This window comes from Ixodes scapularis, unplaced genomic scaffold (genome assembly GCF_016920785.2).
Source record: "Ixodes scapularis isolate PalLabHiFi unplaced genomic scaffold, ASM1692078v2 PGA_scaffold3__209_contigs__length_174095766, whole genome shotgun sequence".
Classification (NCBI taxonomy): domain Eukaryota; kingdom Metazoa; phylum Arthropoda; class Arachnida; order Ixodida; family Ixodidae; genus Ixodes; species Ixodes scapularis.
In genome coordinates, this window is record NW_024609868.1 from 53,515,703 (window position 1) to 53,539,525 (window position 23,823).

The 23,823-nt window shown below is 45.7% G+C and overlaps 1 protein-coding gene across 2 annotated transcripts in view; it reads right to left on the reverse strand.

Moving 5' to 3' along the window:
• Positions 1-7,775: 7,775 nt before the first annotated feature.
• LOC115331924 overlaps positions 7,776-23,823 on the reverse strand; it is a 45,578-nt gene continuing 29,530 nt past the window's right edge. The window contains exons 7-12 of one of the 2 annotated variants that reach the window (XM_029994194.3): positions 23,066-23,208; positions 22,554-22,707; positions 21,698-21,784; positions 16,741-16,812; positions 12,500-12,582; positions 7,928-8,148 (exon numbers count right to left, since the gene is read on the reverse strand). In XM_029994194.3, coding sequence (XP_029850054.2) covers positions 8,012-8,148; positions 12,500-12,582; positions 16,741-16,812; positions 21,698-21,784; positions 22,554-22,707; positions 23,066-23,208 — 676 coding nt within the window. In that variant the 3' untranslated portion in view covers positions 7,928-8,011. Of the gene's footprint in view, positions 7,861-7,907; positions 8,149-12,499; positions 12,583-16,740; positions 16,813-21,697; positions 21,785-22,553; positions 22,708-23,065; positions 23,209-23,823 lie in introns of those variants that run through there. The other variant, XR_005717058.2, reaches the window with a different exon arrangement.

The following is a 23,823-nucleotide window of genomic DNA, read 5'->3' on the forward strand; positions in this document are numbered from 1 at the left end:
TGCAGTGTCGCAGGAGAAAGGCACAACGCGTCGAAAGGAAGGGCTGGCGGCGTGTTCAAAGCTTCCTTGGCCCGCCGAAGTGCCGTGTCTCTGTGCCTTCGCACGCTTGGATACCGACCAAGAATCGAAGCCGTGTGGATGCGTTTTGCGAGTGCAATGTGCGTGAAGCCCTATCAAAAGGTAGAACTCGTCGAAAACAAGTGTCGCCGGTGTCGCGGCGTGATCAAAGCTTCCTTGGCACGCCGAGTGATGCATCTTTGTGCCTTCGCACGCTTGGATACCGGTCAAGAATTGACGCCGCGCCAAAGTTCTGAACGTGTGTCGCGCGTAGAAGCCTTTAGATCATTTATATATACACTCCGTGCGACGCGACTGGCGCGCCGCCGCGCGGCCGGTACCGAAGGTAGGCAGTGAGAACCCCAGAGAAAACGAAACCGAAACCACGCCGCGTACGTTGGTACGCATTGAAGTCGGAGTGGTGCGGTTGCGCTGGGTTCACAGCATGAAGTGCTGCCTGTGCTGCGTCATTAAGTGCTTCAATAATTATGCGTCGTATCTCGTGGAGACAAAGTTTCACAGTTTTTCACCTCGCCGATGTTTTGTGGGACAGCGACAACGATGGACCCGCGCCGTACGACGCGAGAAATTTGGTCTCCCGATCATGTCTGCCACTGTATCGGCACGGCTGACATATTCTACACTGCCGCTTTGCGCTCTGCGTTTGTTTTCGTACCAGTAACGCCTACATGTGTCAGCGCCGATGGGACGAACTGAAATGCCATCCCACAGTCGCGGGTATGCAGTGCCAATTTCGTTGGAGGAATGCCCTCCAAAGAAGTTTCGTCCCCATCGTACGTGTCGATGATATTTCCGGACAAGTATGGCACGCAATCTGTACTCCATGAAGAACGATTCGAACGGTAAAAAAAGTGACAAATATAAATCTAAAGAAAACAACAATGAAACTCGGAATCACTGGAGAATCGACGTTTGAGTATGGAAGTTTCTGTGGTGTGCTTTCTTTCTTGATCAGCGTCCTTTTCTGCTGGCACCCCGAGTTCTGTAGACAACGCTGGCACCCCGAGTTCTGTAGCCAACAATTTTTTTTCTCGGCTTTAGAGTCACCTATCGCAAAGTGGTTCGAACTGGAAGTACCGTCCACTGGTCCCTTCCTACCTGTAAAGTGTGCACCTCCCACGACGAGTGGTATTATCCGACAGCCTTTGAAGGTAAAAGCCAGTTCCCAGTTACGCCGCCCGAACTAAATTTCCACCTGGTTTCGCTATGCCAACTCTTTTTGTTATAATAAGTGTTGTGCCAAGTGACGGTCACGTCAAAGTACCTGTGCGCCGAAAATCAGCACCTCGCACAACAGGTTAATACACAACAGCTGACCGCAAAAGCCCTTGGCGGCCAAACCGTGTTATGGCCGACAACTTTGTTTCCTCGGCTTTGGAACCACCTTTCGTAAAGTTGTTTAAATTGGAAGTACAGTCCCCCACTAGTCCCTTCCTACCTGTAAAGTCTCCACCTCCCCCGACCAATGGTATTCTCCTGACAGCCTTTTCATGGTCAAAACCGGTACCCATTGAGTTGCGCCGCCCAAACCAAATTTTCACCTGGTTTCCCTATGCCACCTTTTTTTTTTTTTGTATATTAAGTGCTGTGTCATGTTACTGTCAAGTCTAAGCACCTGTGTGCCCAAATCTGCAATTTGCACAGCCCGCTATAACACAACATTTTGGGTCCAATATTGGATATCCCGTACAGCTTTGTTTCTTTATTCGTTAGAAACCTAACTTTCACACCTGCTGTCTTAAAGACGGCACTCTTCGAGCACATACTTAGTGAACATCTCACTCGCCTCCAAATATCATCGTTACAGCAGTCCTAGGTTTACAGCGATGAGCGAAATGAATTTCCCACTCGGAGCAATTAAGGTGGCGGCCGTCTTGTTTTTCGGAAAATTGCTCCAACTCCTTTTTCGGCCGCAACGAGAGAAATTACCCCTAATAACAACTCAAACTCAATATATAAGAAGTGGAGAACAGCTAAATGCCCTTCTGCCCCAGCACTCATGCAACGTCACCTTCAACTTATCCGCTCAAAAAGCAAAAGTTTCGTCCGCGCGCGCTTCCGCCGCCACAGCTTGGCATGCGAAAAGGCGCCGCAGACTGCTGAACGCGCCTCACAGTTGAACGCCAGCTCCTCCGCTAGCGGCGCTGTGCGCGTTTTTCAAAGCGCCCCCTATAGTTCCCGCACGGAGTGTATATCGGCCACGGAGTTCTGGATCGTCCAGCTGTTCCGGTGAGTTGCTATAAATAAAATGGAGAGATCTGTATGTGTTCTTATGTACTATATTAACCATGGCTATGTCCCAAATCTACTCTAATAGATTCCGTGGGAGCACGAATAGGGCAACGTTGTGGAGCCAGGGGGGTTTTCGAAAGCAAAAGTACAAGACGGCGAGAATGAAAATCTTTGAAGCGCGGCCGATATGGTCGTGTGCAATCTGCTGACCAATTACGATCAGGCGAGCCGCGCTCAAACGTCAAGTGCAATTAAGTAGGTTGATAATAAGCCAGCACTGATCAGTGATGAGGAGCTGTTGTGCACGGTATTGTGTAAATCGTCTAAGGACGAAAAAAAGACGTACCTTCCCCCCATCTTCCGTCGCTAGTGGACGCTGGATTAAGCTCGTTCCTAAACCGCGAGGGGAAAAGACGCTGATCCAGAGGCACGAACAGCTTCACGCACATTGCACTCGCTAGACACATACACACGGCGTCGGTTCTTGGTCGGTATCCAAGCGTGCGAAGGCACAGACACGGCACTTCGGCGTGCCAAGGAAGCTTTGAACACGCCGCCAGCCCTTCCTTTCGACGCGTTGTGCCTTTTTCCTGCGACACTGCACTTTCGTAAAATTTTCCACGTGTTCACAACGGCAAGTCTCAACAATACACAGAGTCTTCAAAAAACTTCTTCGGCGAATGACGACGAACGAGTAGAAAACGTGTCCACAGCACGCTGGAAAACCGCAGCAAAGGCTAGCAAAAACGGCAAATCGTATCCCAAGCGAGTGAAGTCCGGTGGCTTCACTTGCGCTGCAGCGAACAAGCGGGGAAGCGCGATCCAGCAATTGTCATAGAGATCAGTGGTGGTCCCAATGTGGCAACAAATGACGTCACAGAAGCCGGAGTGTCATGCTGTTGCCTGTCGCGATCCTGGCAGTTGGCCGTAGAAATGCTGGCGAAAAGCATGAGTGTCGCTGTCGTCACGGCGTCTCAACTTCCGGCTGCTCTAGCTTCCGTGGACTGTCACAGTGGGGAGCGACCTGCAGCAGAACAGGCGTCTGCCATATCCACCACAGCTGCTGAGACGCCACCAGGGTCGCGACCGGCGACAGCATGACACTTGTATGACGTCATCAGGCGGAAATCAAGGGACCACTTTTTTGGGCGCGGTAAACACACCAGTCAGAGATGCGTTCCAGGCACCATAGTGTTGCAGGCGCGCTCGCCGCACAGACACGCAGCGCCATGGGGCAGCGGTCACTGAAACTGACGCGCGCAGCAGCCAATGGAAGCCTCGTCGACGCGCGCCAACCATTGGGGCCGAAGGTGGAATCCATCAGCTCTGTCCCACTCCTTTGGGATTAGGGAAGCTAGATGACGTTGTCTAGGCTTTTCGCGTGGTTTCATAGCTGGGAGCTGGCTTCACTTGGAGAAAGGATATAAGGTGCTGTTTGGCGCACTTCAAATTGATGATGTTGGCTCGCTCCATGGGACCAGTGTAGAGCCTTTCCACTTCACGTGAAGATGAAGGACCAGCAAAGCTGTTATCCTTACCACATCTACGACGATGCCTAGAGGACGACTTCTTGGACGACCTCAAGGACGACTTCTAGGATGGCCTCGAGGATGACACCTAAGACCCCCTCAGGGGCGACGGCTAGGACGACTTCAACGACGACGTCTAGGACGTCCTCAAGGACAACCTCGAGGACGATGTCAAAAACGACCTCAAGGGTGACTTCTAGGACGACCTCGAGGACAACCTCTCCGACAACCTCAAGGGCAACGTCTAGGACAACCTCAAGGACAACCTTGAGGACAACGCCTAGAGGACGTCGTCTTGGAGGACGATTTCTACAACGACGCCTAGAGAAATTCAGCCTTTCCGCTCTGGTGAAAACCAGAGTTGAAAGGTTGCCACCATTAGTGAGCGACGGCAGCAACCAGACAACTGGCGAGCCGGTTGTTTGGTTGCCACTATCGCTCTTAGATGGCGGTAGCTGTTAGAGTTTTGTGTCGACATTTGATTGCCTGCAGACACGATACTGGGAAAACTAGTCCTTAACAGCTCCGCTGTCAAAATTTAACGATTAGCAATAGAGCACTTGGTGGATATCGCTAAAGCCTCATTTGTAATGTTCATCTAGGAACCTTGAGAGGTAGTGACTAACTGTCTCGCCTAGAACCAATGTTATTAGATTAGCTCAGTTACGGACCTGCTCACTGACGCTGCATACACGAGCAGTACCCCCGTCACTCACAACTCGCACCCAGCTGTTCGGCGCACTGGACGGCTGCTATGGTAACTGCAGTGTATTCTATGGAATACGTACGTTTCGAAGCACAGCATCTAGATGGTGTTCCACCATACTCTATGGAATGCACAGTTCGTAAACGAAAATCTAGATGGCGCTTCGAACGACGGGAGGCTAGAGTGCCTTCATACGCACACGCACTTTTGCTTGAGTGGTTACATCTGAACCGTTTTTCCGCTCCATGGTTTTTTTTTATGCATTTTGAAGTATGTGCAATCCGGTGTCACTCAGCTCGAGCGTGTAGCTTTGGCTAATGCATAGACGCCATTTTACCGCTCAAGTCACGAACCGAGTGCGCCAGAGCGTCACGCACTGGCACATTCAGGGTAGCAATGGATGTCTTCACCCTGAGACAGACAGACAGACAGACATCTAGGCACCCTATGGGAGGCGGACTGAAGTGAGGGGGGGGGTACCCCCTTCTGCGGGAGTTCCACAAATGACATTGCCTAGAACCAACATAATTAAGGCCAGTTCACACGATGCATTTTTCTCGCTCATCTAGTGTCGCAAAACATAGTTTCGCGAAATGGTTGCGCCGTCTGAACGAATCCTAAAAGGACGCGCATCCTTTTCGGACTCGTTCAGACGGCGCAACCATTTCACGAAACTACGTTTCGTGACACTAGATGCGCGAGAAAAATGCATTGTGTTAACAGGTTTTTAGATTAGCTCAGTTACGGAACTGCAGTTCATGAGCGGTACCCCTCCTCACTCACTACAACTCGTTTCCCATCGTTCGACGTGCCGGATGGAGGCTATCGTAACCAGTGTATTCTATGAATATGTATGTTTCAATGCACAGCGTCTAGATGGCGTTCCACCATACTCTATGGAACACACAGTACAATAACGAAAATCTAGATGGTGCTTCAAACGACGGGAGGCCTCTGCGGGAGGCGGACTGAAGTGAGTGAGGGAGGGTAACCCTTCTGCAGGAGTTCCACAATTGAGGTAATCTGAGTATTGCTAGTTCTAGGCAACGTTACGACGGAAGGCACTCTAGCCTCCCATTGTTCGAAGCGCCATCTAGATTTTCGTTTCACAACTGAGTTCGATAGGGTACGGTGGAACACCGTCTATATGTTGTGCTTTGAAACGTATGTATTCCATAGAATATACTGCAATTATCATAGCAGTCGTGTGGCACATCAAACGGGGGGAGGCGAGTCGTGGCGAGTGAGGAGGGGTACGTCCTCAAGAGGCGAGGGAGGAACTCCCCACTCAATGGGACCCTCTTTTGTGTGTTCCAGACAATGCTATTCTCCCTCTACAAGATTATAGAAGATTAACCCGTCACTCAAAATTCACACAAAAGCAGCTTTGCAGTCAGTTGCAGTGGCCTGATCGCTGGTGTGCTTCAACCACTTCGGTGGCTGGAACAGCTGGGGCATCCTGACGACAACAGCCTTGCCGCAGCTTTGCCTATCCCGAGATAGACTACGTCACGATTGCGCCGGATGCGACGTGCTCTCCGCTGGCTCGCACACGTGCCATGCGAGTGTGCGACTTGTAGTGCTTCAGCAATGCACCAAAAGTCAGCAAACCATGGCACTTTACTCAAGCAGACTTCCACTTGTTCTCGAGCAGGTCACATTATGATGCGTTGTTGACATAGAGCCCCCTGGCATTTCATGCTCGAGCATTGGTCCTTTAGGGTGACAGAAGTCATGAGCATAACCTCGCCCCGTGTCGGACCTGCCTGTAACTTCCCTGGTCTAGGCGACGAAGTGTGCCTCCACTCTATGCTTGCGCGCTTGGGCCTCTAGCTGGACATAGAGGATTCAGCATTTGTCCCCAGAGACAATGCACCGAAAATAATCTTTTCCAGCTTTGTAGAGTCAGAGCAGCATCTCGCGCACATCCTTGCGGCACTCCTGCCCAGCGTAAGTTGTCTTTGAACACATATAGCAAACACTTTATGGTACTGCAGATTATTGTGGATCATGTGGTGTACCAAGTCATGGCTAATGTTCAATTATTTTGTGTACAAGCTGTTCAATTACGATAATAGTAGTTTTCAACAAACCGTTACCGTGTTCTGCGTACCGCACTACCTGAGCCTTTAAAGCACGCTTTTAAGTGCACGCCCCGCGGTCACAGTATCACCCGAGTGCGCACTTAAAAGCGTGCTTCAAAGGCCCTGGTAGTCTAATACGCGGAACACGGTAACAGTTAGCTAGAAGTCCCTATTGTGCGCGTCGTTGTCCAAGTCTGGGCCTGGCTGGAGCGAGGTGCGTCGGTCAGACTCGACTACTACAGTAAAACCTCGTTATAACAAAGTTGAAGGAGCGATCGTAATTATTTCGTTATAACCATTAGTTTGTTATAGCCAATGTTAATTTCTTCCCACTATTAGCAAGAGGGGGGAATTATGATTGCTTTGTTATATCCATTAGTTTGTCATATCCCATTTTGTTATAACAAGGTTTTACTGTATACGCTTTGAAAATCTTTGTGCCACTTGTGCACCTGTTAAGGTGGCATACAGGTGCCTCCATACTCCATACTGCTTCAACATCTGCAATGAATCTCGGCAGGCTTTTTGCTCTCTGCTCTCAAAAACCGGATTACCGAGCCCTCCCTGGTGCACACTTTGAGGGGGGCAGCCATTTCAAGAGCACTGTGATGCACAGCAGCCTAGAGTGTGATTTCGAATTTTTATAATGGTAAATTCTGGTTACTTTTAGACTCTGCCCTGTACTAGTAAAAGCGGTATACCATGTCAAGCTTGGAGCCAGGGCTTAAAATGTCTCGCATGCCTTCACCAGGTGATGTGTTCCCGGAGGAAGAACCACAACCACCAAGTCGTCGAGGCATTGTAAACTATAGTGACTGTCAGGATGAGAACAAAACAGCTTGTAAAGCCACCCTGGTGGGCCTACTTCCATTTCTCACTTAATCTTTGTGTTTTTGACTACTATCCTATTCACTGCCCTAACAGCACCTAACCATTATATCTCAACAAAACACAAAACTATCTTTCTCTTCAGCTCGTGTCTCAGAGATATATGTATCCCAAGTGCCATATTGTATACATCAAGACCCCCGTCATAAAGCGTGATTTTGGAATGGTAAAACCATTCCAAAACTTCGCTTTACTGTGGCAATAGTATCTACAAAACCACGCAGTTGGCAAAGAGAAACATAGAAGGCTCTTTACTGCATTGCATAAAGGATGTATTGAACAGCTGTTAAAAATACTGTACAATTAACATATAAACAGAGGGTCAAGTATGAAAACCGCAGCACATAAAACTCCAATGATTTACATGTCTCGTGCTGGGATGGCAAAACAATTGTGAAACAATTAGACAAGGTTAACCAACAAAATACTGATGCAGGAGTGGGTGCCTCCAAGGCTGGCATTTTTTAGACTCTTCCGTCAATGACTGCGCCCACTTAAACAGATGTATTTTTGCGGTTGGGGTCAACTGTGTTGACCTTGGACAGCATGATGGCATCCTCTAACGTCTTGGTGCTGCCCCTCTTGGTGAGGAGAATGGGAATGAAGGTGTGGTACAGGAACTTGATCCTCTCTACAGAGAAAAAAAAATTAATTATTTGCACAGAAAACGGGTGAATACACATAAAAATCCTTATGCAAGAGCGTCTGCTAGCCTTCCACTGTGCACATTATGTTACAAACAAAATAAAAACACTGAAATGATGACGGTGATGACTGATGATGACTAAAGAGAAGGGGAGTAGGTTAAACAGGTGATCATATTCAAGCACGAAGACAGTCGGCAAAGACATCCTTGCAGAATCCCCGAAACTAACTTCTATTTTGGGGTCAACGTCTCAGTATAGACATTAAGTTCAGTTTTACTCCTACCTCAAAATCATACCACAGCATAATTATTAAACTACAAAAAATTTGTTCAGGAAAAAAGTTTTGTTTTTCACGACATAATATGTTTCATTTAGGTATTTAAATTGTGTTCTTCAGAGCAGTGTCTAAGAGTGAAGACAGGAATTTTCATAGACCAAAAAAGGTAGCAGAATATAATTTTTGTTGAAAAAATTGGCACAGAGTTTTCTCCCTACAATAATTCTCATGCAATATAATGAACCTTGGGTTCCCTAACACGTTCTTGGGCATTGAGATGATCCTTTATTTCCAGAATTATTTCCAACACAAGAATAACGAGAGCAATTCACATTTTGCTCAATCTTGTCACAAGTTACCAGTTTAAACTAGTTTGGCATAACTTAGGAATTAAAAAATGGTGTTCCGACTACAAAAACTCAAAAACGGAATCAGGGAAAGGCAACCAAGATACATGCCTTGTATAAGGTAGCCTGTGGCGCATAAAACAGAATAATGCATAGAATAATGGTAAAAATATAAAAAAAGAAGACCCTTGTAAAGATTATTAGGTCTAAATTAACTAGTTTTGTAATTGTGGCATTTATCGAAAGCCTTACATTACCGCTAGTTTTGTTCCGAATAATAAGATTAAAATATCCTGATGCATAGTTTTTTAAGCTTTCATATTATTTATTGCTTATGATCTCATTTCAAATGCACTACCAGCCATGGCAATCCAAAGTTGGCAAATTACCATCACTGGTGTCACCGGTGGCATTTTTAATTAACAAGTTATAAAGTAAAAACTGTACAATATAAACAAAAGCACACCAGCTAGTATGGCAAAGCCTTACAAAATGTACATTAGCTGTGGATAAAACACATGGAGGTGATCTCCAAGTCTCGACCTTTGACAATCAACAAAACTTCCAAACTTGCCTTTAATATTTCTGGACCAAATGCCCCCCAAAAAAACAAAAAATCGGATTACATTGTTTTCCGGGTTACCAAAAATTTCCCAGAACATTTTAATTTTTCCGTGCCGTCGTTGGGCCAATCTCGGCCTTTCCACTTCGAAGGAACAACACCCTCTTGCATGTCTGCTCACCGTAGCACGTTTCATTGGCATTGGAAAACCAGTGAAACGGTCAGGTTCACTTCTATACGGCAGCAACACTATGTTGGGACAGTGAACAGTGCTCTTTGCATTCAGAAATGGCTGTTTGCGAGACATGATCACAAGCTGTTCCACTGCGCTTGCCAAATAAAAGTGGGGGACCCTTGCTAAAGTGCTTCACGTTCCCGCCGCAGCAGGGCGAGCAACGAGCTAGAGACTCGTTAAAAGAGATGCAACACCTGTATATTTCAAAAGCACAATCATATACAAAAATTTCACATATTTCCCCCTTGGAATTGCACTGCACAAGTATTTTTCCTTACATATCTAAGGTTACAGAAAAGGAATGTTTAAAGCATTTGCATAACTTTGATCTTAAGGGTTTCGAACCTTATATTTGCTTTTAAAGCTACCTAAATAACTGAACGTCACAATTAAAATTCCAATATTAAGTACCTTTAGCGGTGCTAATATTAAACACAAATTCTCATATCCCTCCCAAAAAAGTTTAAACTTTGGTGAGCAGAACGTAAGGGCGCAAGTGAGCTGGTGTATATTGCCCGAGCCCGAGCTGCCCGAGCTGCCCGAGCACAAAAAATTTCTAGTCGTACCGTTTTTTCATAAAATCTCACACAATTTAAAATCAGTCGGTGATAAGTTTGGTTTACGCATGGCGTTTAGCACAGATAGCAGTTTGAAACGGTTAACTCCGTTCGCTTCCGCCCAGAAAGGTTGTTAAAAAAAACACAGGGAAAAGTGTGTCACATGTATTTCAGGTATAGTCTACAAGATCCCTTTTGATTGTGGTTTATGCTATATAGGTCAAACGAAGCATTGTATTAATGATAGACTAGGTGAACATAAACGTTGTGTAAAAAACAAGGATCCGTATTCCGAGGTGTCCAAGCATATTTAGGAGTGTAGGAATTGCATGTCTTTATGGAACTCTACAACCACAATTGTAAAAGAAAAAAACGACCACAACTGCCTGTTGAAAGAGTCAATCGCAATAATGAAGCATGAAAATGCAGTGAACAAGCCTTCATTGTCTTTAGATATAGAATGGAAGTGATTTCTAAATCTCTAATAATATTAAAAACCTTGTTTTTTTTCCTTTTTTCGTGTGTGTGTTGTTTTATAGCCGACTTTCTCAGTGAAAGGTCCAGTGCAATCTGTTAAATTCCCAGCAATCTTTTCTTTTTTTTTGTGATGTGTCATTGTTGGTGCTGTCAGGTCTTTTGTTGGTTTGACCCCATTGTTAGACACCCGGTGTCGTGTCTTCAATGGAGAGAGAGATGTCGTACCTTCTGTGAAGAGAGGTGATGTGAAGAAGGGTTCTCTTTCCTTCCTTCTTTTTTCAGCCCTATATAAAGGCTGCTTTCCTCAATAAAGGTTCAGCTGTGTTTGAGACGTTCCCCTTCTCTTCCTTGTAGTCGTCTGTTTTACTTCAGTCTCGGGTTTTTCACTAAAATAGTTAAACTTTGCTGTTAACCATTAAACAGTCAAATTTTTTTTTTCTTTTCTAAAGGATGATTTTTAGTACTTATGTTTTGTTTCCAAAGCAATAGCCTAAAGCAGGGGTCCCCACACCCCGACCCGCAGGCCAGATCCAGCCTGCGGAAGCCCTCCTACAGGCCCAAGGCTGGCCGCAGTCCTTGGACTTGCGTGCAAAAATAGACGCGTGTGAATAAACGGTGCCACGACACTCACTATAAATGCTTCATATTCGTTATGATTCTTATTCCGCTGATAGTTGTGTGTCAGTTTGTGTAACTACGTTAAAATTATTTTGGGCTCTCATGTATATTGTGCTTGGCATCTTGCGTCACAAGTATCGCATATTGTCATTAGCGCCTTGTGTTGTCGTCAAACTTTAGTTTTTTCGTTTTTATTTCTATGCACTTTTAGTACATAATGAACCAACTAGCTTAACTCACCATTTTGCCATTGGTCTTCTGCACTGTGCTAATATGCCAACGTTCCTATGCCCTTTGATTTAGGTATGTCCGGTTAGCTTTCTGGGCTACAATTATTGTATAATGTCATAATTAGCTAAATATTAAATTATACTATATATTGAACTCGATTATTTGTGAGTCTTGTTATTTGCACGTAGGATTTCTATTAATACACTTTAATTCTTTTTTTTTATTTTTTATTCCACTTTGAATTTTTAATTTATATGCTTATCTAGCTGTGTTTATCTAGTTTTTTTGTTTTTTTTCTTAACTTGGTATATTAACTCGTTCGTTTTCTAGCCCTCGAGACCGAGACGGACAAATAATCTGGCCCCTCTGCCATAAAGTTTGGAGACCCCTGGTCTAAAGGAAGGGTCCAATGCACAGGGTTTTCCTCAATCATCTGGCAGGAGCATGTACAGCGCTCGCAAGCTATTGAGGTTTGAAAGCATCAAATGAAAATATTGAAGGCGAAAAACTGTCAGCTTTCTTGCATTCGGTTTCCTTTTGGCGCGCCTGCTTCCGCAACGATCCGGTGGTTTCTGATTTCCAAACCAAAGGTACTTTACCGAGCTACTCCATCGTATGGTACGTCCTCTTCGGTGTGCTCCTTTCTTGTGAAAGTCACCGTAATTGAAGTCTTCCCAGCTTTTCCAGCGAGCGTAATAGACCCCGTCGAAAGTGTGCCCTCTGTTGGAAGCTATGGAATCCCTGCACAATGTCGGACACTGGTGCACACTCTTGGAGTTTGATTACCTCCCGGCTGCACGAGCCGTCATACAGCAGAAGCATAACTCGAAGCTACCCGCTCGCACTACTTGCACATTTCACAGTATCGGTTGGCGAAAGAAACCTTATCGAAGTTTTCGAACCAATTCATCCACTTATCACACCCCTGCGCATATGCTTCGTGTTACGAATAAAACAATTTCCTGGGGAGAAATGCTACCGCATTTAAAAGTGTCACAGAGCTCGGAATAAATGCTGGTTAGATGTATCACCTTTGTAGTCAGGAGGCACATGCCTCGGCACATGATCGACCACATTCCGCCACGCCCTCCTCAAGTACTGGGGCGAGGATGCCCTGGGAGAAATGGCACAAAGAAAGATTACCTTAGATAACACCGAAAATCGAGACTGCAGCTGAAACTAAAGTGACATACTGTTAAACCTCAATGTAACAAATATTCTGCTGAGGGACCGGTGGCAGGCATAAAGTTTGCTGTGAGGCAAGCTTTGAATGGCACATGTGTATGTGCCCACAACATCCTAGAAAACCAGGTATTACATTTATGCATGACCCTTTTCCCTAATAAAAAATGAGACCAAGTCTTTTAACATAGTCCTTTTTCTATATATATCTAAAGAAAGGGGTCACAATGTTTGATTGCATTTTTAATTTAAAAAAAAATGCATTATCAGAATTTGGGTTAGACGGTATAAAATGACCAACTAAAAATCCATTTTAGTACAGTCGACTCTCATTAATTCAAACTAACATGCAGGTCTCATCCTATGCATATCTATGGGAGGAAACTCCTGATAATTCAAACTTTCCTTTATTCAAACAAATTTTTGGCCCCCCTCGAGTTTGAATTAACGAGATTAGACTGTACCCTTAAGTTTTTACAGTAGCAAATTGTGTTTATTTATTTTACAGTATTTAGAAAATACAGCAAGCCTTTGGCCCCTGCAGGTGTAGAGTACAAAAAACAATGCAAAGATAAGTAACACATAAAGCAAGGAAATGCATTTCAACCACCACTTTACACCTGAGTAAATGGGCATATTAAAGCAGACACAGGCCAACAAACAAAGAGAAAACTATGTAACTACATTGCATAAACATCCTGTACTGCAAAGTCAGATTCACGAAAAGCATGTAAAAATTATTGGTAACGAAATGGCATTCAAGAACTGACCATGGAGGGCTCTAATGAAATCCTGGGAAAGAAAAAGATCATGAGGGAGGGCGTTCCAATGAATATGGTGCATGGGAAAAAAGATATACTTGAAAATGTTAGTTTGAGAAAATACTGGCACTAGAGTACTGACGGCAGCCACTAGTTTCCCTGGAATGTAATGTGGTCGTATATAACCTTGAATCACTGGACAGCTTGTTACAAAAAAATAGAGAAAAAACGTTTGATCTCTCAGTCTTTCAATGCTGCTCAAGTGATATATTGTTTGCTGTGATATTGAAGATGGAGAAATCTATCCTCTTGTACTTTCCCCAAATAAAACAAACACTTCTCCCCTACACCATCTCAAATATCAACCTAGCCATTTTTGTGATCAGGTCCCAATGCATGCCAGCTTAAAATCAAACCGGGAAGTTGCATGTTTGAAATTTAAAGGGGAATGAAAGTATGCTTAGAGGCAAATTGAAGCGGTTTTAAATATCACATTTTCCAGTCTGCAAGTTGCACCTCCTGTAAATGAGTGTTTTCACAAAAAGTCAGTATATACTGTAGTATGTAAATCACACTTCTATATTTCCATGGTCTGTGCAGCAAAACTGCATTGATAAGCCTGCATTTGTGTATTGTGATCACAATATATGCACAAGCGGGAGCCAGTTTAAACAATCTCGTCAATGAACAAAAAAAAAAAAAATTGACAGTTCATATTTAGACACCATAAGGTCAGTCTGCCTTTGAGGTATGGCAACACTAGTTTAAGCTGTAGATGAGAAATTTAGCCAGTGCAGTACTACTGCTAGCCTGGGGTATCTAACGTGCCTCATGCAGTAGTGATACACAAACGCACATTGGTATCATGCTCGTCCAGATCGAAATGGGCAGGGGTGGGGATCAAACCCAGCACCCCGGTTTCCACAGAGCGAGCTTTCGCTTCACATGCTCCGAGCTGCGGTGCACCAACACGCACAGCCACCAAACCCCCCCAAGAAATATGACCCCTCGGCAAATATGCACAGTTAAGGCTCATACTCAAGGAAGAAAAGTTACCAGCGACCTTTATCTCCAAATTATAGAGTGCATGAAATGCAGTATCTAAGGTGCGATCGTTCAAGAATATTTAGAAAGCATTAAATCGTTGTTTCGGAAAGAAAAGAAGGACCTTCATTTTTATTGATTTCCCCAGTACATTGAGAAGGGAAACTCCGTGCATAGGTCATGGGGTGTCTATTTTCCCAATAAATTTGGCGTGGAAACTGAATTGGTGTGTGGGTCAAATGACGTCAGGTCATGCGACGTCAATTTTCCCGCCGACTTTGGAGGGGAAACATGACATCATGTGAAACCAATTGACGTCACGTGACCTAAACACCAATTTAGTTTCCCCGCTAAATTTGACAGAAAATGCACAGAAAGAGGGACAGAAAAAATTTTAAGATTGGGGGATTCCATTAAAGGGCAACTCCGCTTCTTTTCCAGTAGTGCAAAACTATACAGTTCTCTTTGTTATCATCTACAAAACCCCCATGGCAAATATTACGACGGAATTCCGCCCAGAAGTTCATTAAAATCGCTGTCAAAGTTTGACAAGCACGAATCCGCTGGTTTTGGATGAGACGTGCGGGCCAGACAACACTGCCCGGCTGCATTTCCGCTTCCTCCAAATTCCTTCTCCCGGCACGTCCGCGACGTCATCAAGCATGTACAGCTTCTTTTTTTTTTTTTTCAATTTTGTTTTCTTTCCTGGGGAGAGCACGGGTGGCGCCAGCGCCGTGAAAGACGTGAGTGACGCGCTCGGCCGGCCCGGCGCTTGACTATTGATACTACTGATAAGCCGATCGCCTCGTTGAGCGCGGCTTGTGTTACATCGCATACTTTTGAACACCAAGTAAAAGGAGGAGAGGGAAGCTGCTTTTGTAAGAATTTTGAGTGACAGGTTAATCTTCTATAATCTTCTGGGAGGAGAATAGCGACGCCTGTGCTAATCCAGGAGGCACAAAGGAGGATCCTGATAAGAGGGGAGCTCCTTCTTCGCCTTGTATATCACGTGGGTGTACATGCTTAGTGATGCCGAATATACAATGTTGTCCGGCTTTGTTACCGTTTCGGTTTCGGTTTGTGATCATGGCTAGAGTAAAATTACACGAAAAATATTTTATTTTTCGCGAAACAAAGGATTGGGGATGGTTTTTGAGTGCTTCAAAAAGCAAAATCGGCCACTATCTCAAAATTTTTGAAATTAAGCGGAGTTGCCGTTTAAAAAGCATTTCGAGCTTTGGAAAAGACACACAGATGGAAATAAAAAAGAAAGTCTCACTTATGCACTAAAAAATATAAAATAAAAAAAAAAAGCTTGATTCTTGTTAATTAGCCCCCCCCAGCATCGCAAACTCTTTTTGCATGCTCTCATTTTTTTTTTTTTCCCCTCCACGTAAATGCCGCCATTTAAAGGGCAACTCCGCTTCATTTTTGATATTTAAAAAAGTATGTAGCCCTCTTCAGTATCATGTAGGAAGACCCCATGTCAAATATTACGATCTAATTCCGTCTATATATTTAATAAACTGGCCAGCAAACCTTCAAGCGAGCCAAGTCGCCGAAATCTGCCAACTCTAGCGTGCAGCGCGAGTCGCAATCATCAGCGCAGTCAATGCCACGGAGTTGGAGCAGCCGACATTGAGCCACTACGTCAGAGGCACGACTACGTCATTCCCATGTTTTGTTTGTTTTTACTTCTCAAAGCGAAATTGAACGATGACGTCATGAGTTTCTCCTCCTGGTGTTGGCTGACCGGGCGTTCACGTGATCACCGTAACGCGGATGCGCTAGTTTGCGCTGCCCTGCGCGCTTATCGGTCTATTTCTCCGCTCCACTTCTCCTCTTTCGTCTTCTCCCCTTCCCCTCTCCCCCGGGCCATCACCGTCCACGCCATGCGAAGCAACCTGCCTGCGTCCAATAAAGAAAGAGAAAAAAAAAAAAAAAAAAAAAAGACCTGCCCGCGTTGCGTGTTCTGTTTCTTGCTCCCTTCCGAACGTCACAAGACCACGTGGTTCGACGTGTCGTAGCCATAACTCTGACGACCCAAGACCAATGTTGCCTGACGCAACCGAAGTTTCGGTATCAGCTGATGTTTAAATTAGGATTACACAAATAATATTCCACATTTCGCGAATCCGAAGACGTAGAGTTGTTTAGTAATCCTTTGTGAATTTGAATCACATGTAAGCCTAAATTTTTCGAAATTGAGCTGAGTTGCCCTTTAAGGCAAGTGCTCGGCAGGGCATGAGTCGGGTAGTTTCTAATTGCGGGTTCACCATGCTTACCAAGGGAATTCCTCGTTCAGCAAAGTCTTCCAGTCGACATGGAAATCAGAAGAAAATTTCTTGTGGTACAGCCTGAAATGACATTCATGAAGTAAACATGTTTGTTCTCTTAACATCATTTGCTTGGTATGTGCGCACAATTTTTATAGCTGCAACGATCTCTACAGGAGTGTGTGAAAACAAGATTGCAAAGTCATCAAGGATAACTTTGATTAATTCGCGCTTGTCGATGTAGATGTTCCCCGTTGTTGCTCCTGCCACAGATGCTGCGATCGTAGACTTTGCGTGCAGCCAGGGTAAACACGAAGCGACGTCAGAGAGGCACCTCGAGAAACGCTGATGACTGCAGAGATGCGAAAATCCTTACAGCTACTTTGAAACAAAGTGGAATGCAGCAGCTGTGACAGTATTCTTGCAATCCCTGGAGCAGTTCAAGGAGAACTGATGCCCGGGTGAAATTATAAGCAAAGTTCACTTAATTATTTTTTACTCGGTAAAGCTGCTGCGAGATGTTCATAACCAAGGTATGTTTGATTAAATGAACGGTCAGGGTGTTCCGCAGTGTTCCCGACCACCTTCAAGGCTGCTGGCACTGTTTTTCTGGCTCTATCGCTTTTATTGAATTACAGCTTATATACAATTTTTCAGCCGTCCCGTTGACTTTTGGGTCAAAATAATCGTCTGCTAAAGACGCCGGCTCTCGGCGCCGTATGCTCGTTTGTTGGTGGCAGTTGGCATTGCGACCGCTTGCACCATCTCATCTCCCATCCGAAGCGGCGCCGCATTGTTTGAAGACTGGTGGCTTCGCTGCATCTCTATAGGAGCTAAGCCTTTCTCTTTCTTTACTTTTCCCTCAGGCAAGTTTGCTCTTTGCAAATTTTACAAAAAACAATTGCACCCCCTATGACAACGCTGTACAAAATCGTAGCACGATAGGTTAAGAAACCAAATTTTGCGGTTGATTTAAAACGCCTGGCCGCTCCTTGGGTCACTGAGTATATTGATACACCCATTGTCCCTTTGGCTATGCAAGCTCCGGGATACACAGCCTTCAAACCATTTACATAAATTTACCAAGGTATCTCGGCATTATGCACTGCAATCGATGTGTTGCGGATCCAGTGGGGCCCCCTCTTCCTGATAAAGAATGTCTCTTGCAGTTCGCATGCACTTTGATTCTTACTTCTACCTAGAATCTTGGTGTCACCGAAGCATGGCTCACATTTGCAGGCCGTACAGTCTGTGGAAAAATATGCCTAATCATTTGTCTTTAAATTTGTGCATGCTCCCTCGAACGATCATTGGTGCACCTTCCCGTCTGCCCAACGTAAAATTTTCCACACGTTAGGGGGATTTCATACACGACCGCTGCAATGCATTCGATATACGGCCTGCCATATTTCATTCCACATCCTCGCTCGTTTTTGATTTCACTAGCGATTCGAGGGCAAAATTGGCAGAGTTTCTTTGGCACTGAAAACCTGAAGCACTCCACACCTGCTTGCAACGTTCTTGAGGTTATGCAACATTTTGTGTACGTATGGTACCATATCATATAGGAGCTCCTTTTGGGACTGTGGGACTAGCCCAACAACAAGTACTTTTATAGCAAAGGTCGCTTCAACGAGCAGAGTTGCATAACCTTCTTCTCATTATTCCAGGAATCTGTGTTTTATTGCAGCCTTCCAAGATTCTGCTCTGTGAGAGAATTACGCTCAAGTGTGTGTCATATTCAGTATTTTTTTAATCTGCCTCCAAAACTCATATTTTTAAATATAGTCTGCTTCATGTTAAAAGTGACTGTACATTTCAAACAAGCATACTGAAATTGACCTATTTGGTAACTTCTATGCTTACAAAGTGAAGAATAAAAATTTTAAAAACAATGCCTCAGTAGCACCTTCACTGAGCTGCTGTAAATGAGTACTCCATTGCTTTCAAAACAAGTATTTCCAAGTGCAATTGTTTGTGATGTGCCACTGTCTCTACGATTTGCTAACAAAAAAACAGTCACACAGTAGTCACTTATTATAGCGAGATCGCTTTACTCGAATTATCACTCTACTCGAAGTTCAACACGGTCCCAACTGAAATGCATGCATTTTGAAGCGAATTATTCAAAGTGTATCGGCGGCTGACCACGCTCACTTCGAAAGCCCAGGTGCCGAAAGCATCCAAGCCTACATGGAAGTGATCAGGAGACCTTTGCTTTCCCTCCCCTCCCCCACTGAGGCAAACTGGGCAAACAGCAAATGGATCAAACGGGTGACAGGGAGCGGAGCGCTGCTTCCGACGATGATGCGCCGACGCAGCCAGAAAACAGCGTCCACGTTTCGCCACTACGCACAGCGCCCGCAACCCGACTCATGTCGGGATTGGGTCAAGGGAGCGAAAAAGCCAAAAGGAGATAATCCCTTCGGGTGCACGTGCGCCTGTGGCGTACACGTGCGTCGCATGAAAGTGTTTATCGAAAGTCACCTAGAACTGCGAGGTCGAAAGGAGTGGGGCCATGAAATAGGCCCCCTAGGCCTAGGCTGGCCCAAGTCCAAAATCATAGAAGAATTCGACATTCTGGCATCAACTGTTCGACACTGTCAATCATCTTGCGGAACAAGCAAGACGTACCGGATGGGTTCAAGAAGGCTTTCTCATGCAAGAGAAAGTGCACCCATGATTCGAAGATAAAAAATTGCCGATCGCGCATGTCGGATTTTCTCGTTTGCGCATGCTTGCCGTGTTGTCGCACAATTCCCAGAACTGCAACCATCTCTACAGGAGTGTGAGCGAACATGCAGGTGAAACCACAGAGGATAACTCAGATTCGTTCGTGTTTGTTGATGCTGACATTCTTGTTGTTGCTCCTGCCATGTATGCCACGATCATAGACCTTGTGTGCAGCCAAAGTGAAAAAGGAAAAGACGTTGGAGAGGTACCTCGAGAAATACAGATGACTGCAGAGACACGAAACATGCTATGCTGCTTTGGAACAAAGTGAAGTGCGGCGGCGGTGACAGTGCTCTGGCGATGCCTGAGGCAACTCAACAACTGAAGCCTGGAAAAATTATTCCGCAAACTCCACTTATAATTATTAACGCAGAATGTGTTAAGGTCCATACGCACATCTGCGCTTGAGCGCGGTGTGTTTCGAAGAGCGCTTGCGCCATGCTTGTACACACAGTTGCGCTGACACGCAGTGAACCACAGTCAAAGCCAATAAAAATGCGCAATCGTCGCCAGCGGCTCACCAATAGTAAGCGAAATCCACGGCAACATCGCGGCGCCCAGCGACAGCGCCGAAGTGTTTGATCTTGGGACAATCCCGCTGGCTTCCCCGACCTTTTGCCGAACTTGAACATCGCAGACTTGGAGAACCAGTCCCCACCGCCCCCCAAAACAAAAAAGCAAGCACTGCGGGAGGAGAACCAGGGTCCGTCTCGCCAAGTCAGCCGAGTGGCGCGAGCGGACACGTCACCCTCTTCTCTGTCGGCTTCTGATTGGTCGAACGCACTGCAACGCTTCGGAAAGTTGAGCGAGTCTCTACTCGCTTGCGTCGCGCTGCTGAACGCTGCGAAAGGTGCGCGTCGCGCAGCAAGCGACCGCTCCTGGTTGCAAGGACTCCGCAACGCACTCAAATGCATTCAAACACGAATGTGCGTATGGACCATAATATATAGCTGGCACATTGTCACTTCCGGCGAGGGTAAAATATCCCGTGTTCAGACATACAGCGGAGCTCTGCTCCATGAAACAAGCGTGCTCCAAGCTACCCCAGAAAAAGAGTATGAGACAGAGTAACAGAAAAGCAGACACTACATTAGATGTGCTCACTTTGTCACCACGGCTGCTCGGCACTCCTCTGCTGCAAGCTGGTGTCAAAGCTCTGCTTGGTGCTGCCACATTTTAATTGTACTGTTTTCCACACGCTCCCTACTGCATCTCACACTCTAACACGCTCCGAGAAATTCGCATTTATAATGCCACCGCAGAAGATGACCCCCAGCTACCATTCGCACCACACAGTCCCCATGTGTGTACGCAGTTTCTCCACATAAACACATCACATTCTGTGTTACCACTGCCTTTGTGGCCCTAAAACAACAAAGAGGTGACTTCTTTTTTTTTTTCACGTTTTGGTAAAGGTGTTCAAAGTTGTTCATCATTGAGGTTTGTTTAAATAAATGTATGTTTCAAGTCTGCTGCAGCATTTCTGTCCACCTTCAAGGTTGCAGTCACTGTTTTTTGGCTCTCAAGCTCTCATCAAATTACTGCTTACTGTAAAGTCCCGTATGAACACCTGTCCCGGAGAGATCGCCCATTCCGTTATTTGGGCTGAAATCCATACCACGAAAATTCAGAAATGTCGCCCACACCCTGATTCGAGCACTTTTGTTTGTGATCTGCGCGTGTGACGTCGATCTCCGTGACACCCCAGTTTGTGGTGGGTTTTCACGCGTTTGTTGCACGGTGAAGTGCGAACGTGCTACATCCACGTTCTGCGGTATCCGTTCCTGTGATCAAGGAGTTTGTAGTGAACTCCTGCATACTTGTCGCACCATGGAACGCAAACTTGCCATGTCCGTGATCTGTGGTATCAGTTCCCCCGTTTCACGTAGTTTGTAGTAGCCGCCCCTGCTTATGACCAATTTTTTATAAACTTTTGCTGCTGTCACATCTCAAAACATTGCCCGCCCCCCTATTTTTCATTCTTCATCTCTTCATTTTGGGTGGGCGTTCTTTCGGGACTTTACGGTATATAGAATATTTTTGTCATCTCGTAGACTTGGTTATAACAAGGGACTACTGTATGGCACATTCATTCTTCCTTTACAACAGCTTTAACATGCCACCACAGGCAAATAAGTGAAGACTGCCAAATAAAACCATTCCTATATTTAGAATTTAGAATAAATACCGAAAATAAAACCAGAAGATCTGGGGACAAAAGAGCTAAACTTACACGTGAATAAGGTGAACAGAGTTGTTGTCATTCCACTTGTGCCTCAATTTTTTCTCTTTCGCTGGCCTCATTCGCTGAGTGACATACCTGAAGTGCAAAAAGAGCAGCTCAGAAGTTATAAGTATGAAAGGAAAACAAAACGCTTCTTTCTCTACCAGAAAATAGCTTCACACGCTACCATAATTTGCAACATGGGAACACATTCCGTTATGCTGAACCGTTCTCAACAAACAGGTAACCACCTGATGAGACTGTGTTTTCATGCCGATTCGGGATCATATCAAATGGTCGACTTCGGTTTCAGTTTTGATCCGGTTTTCGGTTCGGGTTCGGTTTGACACCTTGCAAGCGGCACCCAACAGGCATGGGCTGGAAAGGATGCCCCTCGGCAGACCGTTTCGTGTTGAACCACGTGACTCAACTAGTCGCCATGAACAGCATCCATCCAGCGCTTGCTGGAGGGAGCGGCGCGCTTGTGCGGCATAGAAAAGTTGGATTACCAGCATACTTTGCAACGTCCAAGCCCCCGTCCCATGTTTTCAGGCCTACAGCTGCTTCGGTGGCTCCGAGGCAAGGCGCCGGCCAACGGACTTCTGGGTGACGAGTTTGATTCTTGGCCGAAGCGCCCGCAATCTGACGGACGCCTTATGTGGAAACGGTAACCGAGACTTCGGTTGCCGCCAAAAGATCTCCTCGAAAGCAATTCCCGGTTCCTGCCGGCCGTGCCCGATGCCCTTCGTTGGATTGGCACGTAAAACCCCTAAATTTTACTTTGGGGCCTATTGCGAAATAAAACCCTAGCTATGCCCCTGCCCCACGATACTCAGTATTAGATAACCCCGGGGCAGGGTCTCACCAACGGTGCTTGCACTGCGCGACAGTGCGGGTCCCGACGTGGCTTGCCACCTTCTTCCAGCAGACCTTGGAGATGTCCTCGAGGTCATCCCCGACCTGGGCACGGATGGCCTCCTCCAGAAGGGCCACTTCGTTCTTGCTCCATCTGCCAATGACTGGAAGGAACAAAGATTGTATGGACAGTTCTGCCTTAGTGCACTTTGGAAGAATCTGTGCTCTGCGCTGTCTGCCTGAAGCAGACCGGCGCAGGACACCGATTGGACAAGAGTGCTGTGTCAGCGTTCAGCTTGGCGAATGGACGCGAGTCTCAGCCAAACGCTTAACACAGTGCTCGTGTCCCATCTGTGCATTGCACTGGTCTCCAATGGGTGCACATTAACAGCCAAAGCCACCACTTCTTCGCACGCTGTGGCAAAAAGATGAGGACTTTTCTTAAGTATGCGAATGTTCAGAGGCTGGCACTTCATCTGCCAGAATGTTTTTGGTGAAGCGTACCCAGGCATAATTCCTCACATTTTTCCTTCATCTTGTTGTTACGGACAGCAGCTCTCACGGTGGCGGCGTACTTGCCCATGCGCCTCCCGATCTCCATCCACTGTGGACCCAGGGTTGCATACAGCTCAAACAACTTGTCCTCTTCTTCAGCGGTCAACCTCCTGTGAAAATACTTGCCAATGTCGCTGGCCACAGACAGTCGACCAACCAGAGCACTGGTAAAGTTGTGCCAGTAATGAGTGTGAAATCGGTCAAAGCTGCAAAATGTCGATAGGCCACGACGAAACCAGAAAATAGACGCAAGCCCCTATACTCGGTGTCAACTTCTTTATGTTACACTGCCAAAACTAGAATAGTTCCCACATTGCTGTCAAATGCACTTGTACAAGCGCACGCGAATGAGATGCACGACAAAGCCACATACCCGCGCAGCACTGCAGGGCTACGGCACCATGGAAACTAAGCTAGCCTTGACAGTGTAGCACAAAGATGTCGACGCCAAGTATAGTCTAAAGCCTCAATACCGAGTGTACCTTCGATAATCATGCCCATTTGACGAAATAAGCTAAAGTTCCAGCCCATTCCCCATGATTTCAACGTGTTGGCACAGACACTGTAACTAACACCAGTGTAACAAATAGATTTCTATATGTGGCATTGCGAGGTAAATGACAGCCACTGCGAATCTTTGAGGTATAGAGTAATAAATTCCTCGTAAATTATTGCCACTTTAGTTGTCATATGTGTAAAAATGCTCAATAAAAAACTACCTACCA